General features: G+C 39.5%; 1 protein-coding gene across 1 annotated transcript; it reads left to right on the top strand.

The window, feature by feature from the left end:
• Positions 1 to 6,270: 6,270 nt before the first annotated feature.
• Positions 6,271 to 7,380, top strand: LOC140172764 (uncharacterized). The gene is made up of 2 exons (XM_072195893.1): positions 6,271 to 6,750; positions 7,306 to 7,380. Exons 1-2 carry the CDS (start codon positions 6,271 to 6,273, stop codon positions 7,378 to 7,380), a joined length of 555 nt encoding a protein of 184 aa, XP_072051994.1.
• Positions 7,381 to 7,847: the final 467 nt, after the last annotated feature.

Here is a 7,847-nt window from a genome sequence, read left to right as displayed (position 1 = left end):
CACGAAGTCCTAATTTCGACTTTGCATTATCAAATTAGTAGACTTTCTTTCAAAAAACAATCACTGGTGCCTGATGGGAAATACCCGTCCGCCATTCTCTATAAACCGGATCAATTTTGCGCTACAGTGCCCCGCCCTTATAGGGGCGCGCTTTCAAGACTGTTGCTCTCATCGAACAGGCAAAGTTCACAAAACTGACGGCGTAGTTAGGGGCTGTGCAATAATTATGAGCCCTGGGGAGGGGCAAGAAATATTTGGCAAGCCGAGAGGGGGGGGCAAGCGATTTTTGGCACGCATTCTTGGGGCGCCTTTTAAATAAAACGCTCTAAAAAGGCTTAGGAAAACGCTTAAATATGCAAATTTTCCTGCTCGCTTCGCTCGCAACATGTATATGGTCGAATCCAACGAAAAGTGTACACGGCATGTTTAGGGCCATAACTTAAAAGTATTAATCAATTGGCACTCGTTTTTGTATTGTGTTTATTCGCCTTGATCATACGCTTCGCGCCATATATAATAAGACCCCCTTCTGTGAAAAACGTAGACACAGAGACCCCAAAACATGCTATTTTTACCCATTTTTTCAAAATATTTCTTAAAGTATTTTTAAAAACATCAAAATCGTTATGAAAAGAATTGAAAAATTGAATCTAAATTGATTTCCTGAAAGGTGTGTATTCAAAGATTGCCTGTTCAATTTTTCACATATTTGTACATAATTATGAATTTTTGTGATAATTTTTGAGTGGTATTTTTTACATTACCTACGAATACAATTTTTCATAGCACTAGATATATCTTTAAAAATGGAAATCACTAATGAATGCGCAATTGATACAAGCTTTGATATGTCCAATACTGAAATGCATTGCATTCGGACATCTTTATTATTGTGTTTAGCTGCCAGAAATTCTAAATGGCACAAAGGTAGATTTGGTAAAAAATATGCATTACCTCCGAATACATGTTAAAAGCTGTGTCATTTCCACAAACTGAGAGAATAGTAAACAATAGTTGAGCAATAGGTGCAGGGTAATACACTCTTTATTTGTACCAAGTTTCAATAGCCTGCGTTTAAATATTTCTGAGATGTCAACAATAAAAGCAAGTATTCGTAGGTAAATTTCGGTAACCGAATGTTACCTACGAATACAATTTGACATCATGACAGTATTGTGAAACACCGCCATTCATGCCAATGCCCATATTGGTACATAACGAAGGCCTGTATGTTTGCTATCAAATCATATGTCAATGAAAGTTGCGAATTCACATACATGCCCACCATGCAAAACTGAATACGGCTTAATTGTTAAAAAATATGTACTGAAATAGACGACGGTCTGCTCATTTGAAAGAAAAATCATATTCGAAGAAGATTAGAAGGGGATAAATACTTGGATTTGTCAGCTGTCATGTGTGTTTCATCTTAAACGTTTACCGACCTTCTGGTTTCTGAGTAATTTGTGTCTAAATTGGTTTATTCGAAGGTAACTTTTGACGTTTTTGCTAAGTTTACCTACGAATACCATGGACAAAAACGACTTTACTCATTGTCTCATGATCTAGACAACACAGTGGTGGACCCTAGTATAAAGCTAATTATAGTTACCCTCAAACGAAAGGCCACAGGACGTAACTGACTCCAAGATGGACTTCGCAAGTCTGCAATAACGGTTTTAAGCGATTTGTGTGCAATTAAACAAATTAAAGTCACTTTAGTGCCTTTGTTTCTTACTTCAATCCCCTTTCAACCACTGTGAACCGACATTAAATATACATGATAGGGTCTCAAGTATCAATAAACGCACATAAAGAAAATAATACATTCAAAGTGCTTTATAAAATGAAGATTTGATTGCGATACCAACCAAAAGTCTAATTCTTACCTACAAATAATGAAATGTTACTTACGAATACAGCATAATACATGACATATGTAATGAAGTGTCCCTACCAATGGAAATTAATTGTCAAAAACTTTAAGCGGTACTCCCGGACAATATTATTACCCATATACGGATTCATTCAACAATTATTTATTATCTAAATTTGCTGTTTAACTACTTGTATATCAAAATGAAGTGTTCAAAATCTTGCTAAAAGCATCAAAAAATTTTGATGTAAGGTAATAGCATTTATTCATTTGGACGTACCATCTGAAAGAGATCTAAAAACTACCATTTTATTCATTCATTATCATAATAGCAAAATTTGAACCTCTAAACGTAATATAGAGACTGTTAAATCGCTCATGTTACCTACGAATACCCGGGTCTCTTCACCTATTATTTTATAAAGCGTTAGGTGTATGCGTATAAATCCTAATATTCCTGAAAACAGATATCCCACTCGTTCTAATACAATATGTAAATTGATTCATACTCATTTGATAAATAAAATACAGAAACTGACCTAAACTTCATTTTCAAAAATAAACTAGCATAAATTGACTAAGATCATATTGATCGCGTTATAAAAATAAAAACAAATATTTTCTGGTTGATCTAGCATTTTCCTGACACCCTGTGGTCTACATTACACGAAAAAAGCGTTAATGGGAATATTCCCTTTGCTTTAGGTTGATTAATATTGCGATAGTGAAAGCATCGTAGTGGTATTCGTAGGTAACATTGGGTTTTGATGTCACATTTACTATCACACGTCCTGGATTTATTTTTCAAGATTAGTGATGGCACTTTTGGTTCCTATAAGGCCAATATGTTATCAATCAATGGGCAAAAGGAAAAAATTGCGGAGACATTTTTATTTCGGACTTTTATTTTTGGCCCGTGGACACTTTTTGTTGGATTCGACCATATAGACCATTTAAGGTTTTCAAATTGGGATCCCAAAAATTTGGCATGTACAAGATTTTTAGGCGGTTCGAGCGTGGGGGAGGGGCAAGCGATTTTTGGCGAGCCGTTTAGAAATTTTACCCCCCCCCCGGGGCTCATAATTATTGCACAGCCCTTATTTGCCACAACCTAAATCAACATGGAACGTATATGAATTATTCATAAGCGATCAATAACTGGCTTCATTTTCTAGCTAGCAAACCAGTGGGATTTGTCATAGAACAACGGTGAATTTAGTGTCACCCCTTGATCTGTCCCATAGAATAAGTTTCTTATTATGTCTCTAAAGGGAGGGTTTCAGTTATGAGCTCTGGTCCTATATAATATCGATGGAGCAAGGATGAGATACAGGGGGAATCTGTACGCATTTGGATTGTTTTGAGGAACAAATGTGCCAACTAGGCCTCCTATATATTATTTGCTGATTGTAGCTCCTGCATGTTTGAGAAGGTAATGGGAACATAATGTTGACGGAAATGCTATACCAGGCTCGTTCAGAAGATAAAAAACCCTTCTAATCAATGGTATACACTATTAACGCCAAAATATTGAGTTAATATTTTTTGTCTCAAATCTGGTCAAAAGACCCAAAGACCCGGGGGGGGGGCAACATTTCTTTGTACATTTATGTTATTAGCAGTCTTTTCATTGATTTGTATGATTTGGGTAGTTGCCAATGTATTTGTGCCTAACACCGGGGCCCACAATCCGTTCCAAGCTGATCTGATATGCTTGGTCTACCAGTAGGGGTCCATTGGGGCCAGTTGTCAATGGCGGTGGAGAGGTAACTAGAGGGCCCTATATTTGTACACAAATACGGCTATTCCCGCATGTTATCGGTGTAGACAAAGCTTATAGTCCTTATTTGCTGAGGACTTAAAAATAAAGAAATTGTAAAAAGTCGCCCAATTGGGCTGAAAATGTGTAAAAAGTGAAAGTCCAAGTCACAAGCTTTAATTCAATGTAGGTTGCACCCTCGTAACACTTAAAATAAAGAAATTGTAAAAAGTCGCCCAATTGGGTGAAAATGTGGAAAAATTGAAAGTCCAATTCACAAGCTTTATTTTAATCAAGGTTGCACTCTCGTACCACTTTCTAAAGAAAGTCGCCCAATTGGGCGAAAAAATGTGTAAATTGTGAAACTGGGGCCCATAATATGTTACATATGGGGCTCATATATATGTACATATCTAACATACCAAATCCATCAGATGACAAAGTTTGGAAAGCCTTGGATGATCAACTCTATGAGGAACTACCAACTGAAATAGGTGGCTCACCAATGGAACAACTTACCAACCTTGAGAACCTTGTATACAAAAGGTTAGTAGACAGGTTCGGTGTGAAGCCAGTATCATCAAAGAGGGCGAGTAATAAAGCGAAATCTTCCAGGCAACAGAGAAAACTAAGAAACCTGAAGAAGGAAACCAAACGTCAGTTCAAACAAGCCCTGAAAAGGGAGACAATAAAACTGCTAAGGAGCTGAAGAAAGATTTTCATAAGCTTATTAGATTACATAACAAAGTAAGGAAGCTGGAACTGAGAAAACTGGAGGATGCCTCAAGTGGCAAAGCTCAAAATAATTTTAGAAGGAATTCACACCAGTTTGCTAAGAAACTTCTAAACCAAGATACAAATAGAAACCCAACATTTCAGAAATCTGCTGCAGAAAAGTACTTCAATTCTGTCAACAATGATAAGAAACGTGGATACAAGTACCACCCACTGAAAGGGATGAAAAGACCGCCATGTCCCAAACAACCCTTCAATACCAAACCACCAAGTCTCACAGAACTGACCAATTATCTTATGAAACGAAGAAACTCCAGCGCTCCAGGTATCAATCGCATCCCTTACTTAGTGTGGAAGAAGTGCCCTAAAACAACAGAACTCCTCCACGAAGTAATCTGCAACATCTGGAGAACGGGTGACATTCCGATGGCGGGTGGGAGAAACAATTCTTATTTCCAATGATGAAAATACGTCTGAACCTGCCAACTTCAGACCAATCACAATCAAGAATACAAGTGGTAATCTTGGAATGGGACTCCTAGCTCAGAGGACGATAAGCTACCTGACTGAGAATGAATATTTTGACAAATCCATCCAGAAAGGGTTCATGGAGAAAATATCGGGATGTGTAGAACATACTGAGGCACTTTCCGAGATACTCCAAGATGCCAAAAAGAATGGAAAACCGATTGTGACAACGTGGCTTGACCTACAAAATGCATATGGTACCGTCCCACACAACCTCATCCAGTTTGCATTAGATTGGTACCATGTTCCCGACCACATCAGGAAGATGATCTTTAACTACTATGATGAAAGCTACATCTATGTAAAGACTAAAGAATGGACAACAGATTGGATACACTGCAGCATAGGAGTATTTCAGGGATGCCCACTATCTTGCATCCTATTCCTGGCAGTATTCAACCTTTGTCTTGATCTTCTTGACCAACACAGCCATCTGGGATACTGCATGAAGGATTCATCCATCAAATCTTCAGTCAAAGCTTATGCTGATGACCTTACTCTAACTGCAAGAAACCCAGAAGACTGTCAGAAACTGGTCAACGTCGTTAATGACTTCCTGAGGTGGACTCGATCAATGAAGGCAAAGCCAAGCAAATGTCGATCCCATGCCATGAAGAGATTTGGCCCAAATAAGAGACAAAAGCAAGAGGGACATAAAACCCAATATGTGGCATACGATCCAAAGTTGACGATAGATGAAGAAGAGATTGCATATATCCACGACCAACCCATGCGATTCCTCGGCAAGCGTATCTTCAAAGATCTGAAAGATAAGGAAATCAGAGAGTCTGTAAAGCTAACCGACATGCTGAAAAAGACGGACAAAAGCTTACTCAATGGAATCATGAAGATGCGGATATATAATAATGCAATCGTACCCAAAATGACATGGGAGTTTACCATCTACAACTTCCCAATTACATACATCGAGGGTTTGGAAGCTACCTGCACCAAATACTTGAAGAGATGGGCAGGAATAAGCAGATGTACCAACAACAGTGCTCTATACAGAAGCAGGAAGAAGTATGGGACTCACCACTTCTGTAAAATGCATGCAAGTCACCAAGCACCATCTCAACAAGTATTCTATAGATGGAAAAACACAAACTCTCTACAAAGACTGCCTACAAAGAAAAGCAAATCAATCAAGGTGGAACGGAGTCAGAGAACTTGAACAAAGAGAGCGACATCTGATACTGAATGAGATGTGCAGAGGTCAAACAGACAGAGCAGGCCTTGGTTTCAAAAAGAACCAGAAACTGTTAAGAGACATGAAACCCCAAGAACACAGTAAATGCCTCACTAGTCTGGTAAAAGACGTAGATGAAGATGACATGCTTGTGTACCTCTATTGCTGCGCCAAACAAGGACAATGGCTCAGATGGGACTCATGCAAGTAGATACATCTTGGAAGAAGCTCCTTTATGTATGGACACCAGAGCTCCTATCTTTCCATGTCAATGCCATCCACGACCAACTTCCATCACCAGTTAATCTGAGACTCTGGGGAAATACCAACCTCGGATCCTGCCATTTATGTCATCATAATAACTGCACTCTATTCCATATCTTAAATGGATGTAACTATTCTCTGCAGAGTGGTAGATACAACTGGAGACATGATCAGACACTGAAAGCTGTAGCAAATGGCATAATGCCCTTCATTGAAGAGGCAAATCAGAAGTCGAACACCCCTCCAGAAGATACCCACTATATGACTACTATCAAATTCCGCACTGCAGATGGTGTAAGCTACCGGAATCCAGCACTGCCTCTTCCAAAAAGGGACTCAACAAACCTGCTACAGAAGGCCAATGACTGGGAATTTCTGATGGATGAGGAACATAAGCAAGTAGTATTTCCTCCCAATTTACAGTCCCAATGGAAGAAAACCTGTCAAATGCCAATGCAAGAAAGAAAAGCAAATACCAAGATCTTGTAGCCGACTGCGAAAATAGGGGATGGTGTACGCACTACTTCCCAATTGAAATTGGAAGCAGAGGTATTTACAACACATCGCTGACAAAATGCATCGCTGCTCTCGGAGTACCAAGTGGAAAGAGACGTAGCATCACCGCACTCAGAACCAGCTATGTGATATGGTTATGCCGTCAAAGCAAAGCATTCTGACAGATAGACCTGATTCAAAGCTGGAAACCATCCCCATGTGAAGATAAAGAAGACGAACCAGCACAAGACACTCAGACCTAAATATGCCAAGTGACACTTATAAATATTCCTCAACGACACTTTTCATAGCTGTACACTAGTCCTGCCTGCTGCCTTACATCACCCCGGGTGGACCGTTGCAACGGTGTGGCACTTGCTAGTGTAACAAGCTGATTTTGTACGTGTGTTAGTTAGACCGCAACAAGGTGATTTTTCCAATTTTGTCATCTTCCAAGAGAGAAATACACCAGGAGTGCTCATGTTAAGAATGGTGAAATTAGACTCCAAAGATGACCGCGCTGGTGATCTCTGATGATGGTTTAATTAAATCTATCTCTGAGGGAAGCGTGACGGTTGCGCGCACTTAAAATCGATTTAACCCACCAGAGTCTGGTCCTAAGTCCAGAGACCTCAGAGAATCAATTGATGCCTACCCAAGACAAGGAGATATGCAGTTCAAGAAATACTTCCCAAGACACCTTCAAAGAGGCATTATAATGGAGTGCTCATCTGTATAAGGGTGAAATAAGGCTCCGAAGGTGACTGCGCTGGTGCTCTACCAATGAATTCTCTAATAATACACTATCCTCTATAGATCTGTTTGTAGATTTGTCTGTAGATTTGTCTGAGGCCGTCGTAGGTTGTACGGGAGTCAAACTCGGTAGGTGGGTGTAGTTCTGTCCTGGCAAGAAGTTCATGTTCGTTAAGTCATCCGACCCCGGGGTCCCCTCCCAGGGGAGTCGTCTTTCTTACTCTACATAGGTTGCTGTTGTCAGTTTC

Source organism: Amphiura filiformis, chromosome 16, assembly GCF_039555335.1.
Source record: "Amphiura filiformis chromosome 16, Afil_fr2py, whole genome shotgun sequence".
Lineage (NCBI taxonomy): Eukaryota > Metazoa > Echinodermata > Ophiuroidea > Amphilepidida > Amphiuridae > Amphiura > Amphiura filiformis.
The sequence above is the reverse complement of the archived record's forward strand: the minus strand, read 5'-3'. Positions and strand labels throughout refer to the sequence as shown.

What these genes read in the sequence shown, in the direction of transcription:
- LOC140172764 (XM_072195893.1), top strand. Translation starts at nt 6,271, where the DNA reads ATGGCTCAGATGGGACTCATGCAAGTAGATACATCTTGGAAGAAGCTC. An exon ending in TGGATGAGGAACATAAGCAA is followed by an intron (nt 6,751 to 7,305) that starts GTAGTATTTCCT and finishes ATCTTCCAAGAG; the next exon opens with AGAAATACACCAGGAGTGCT.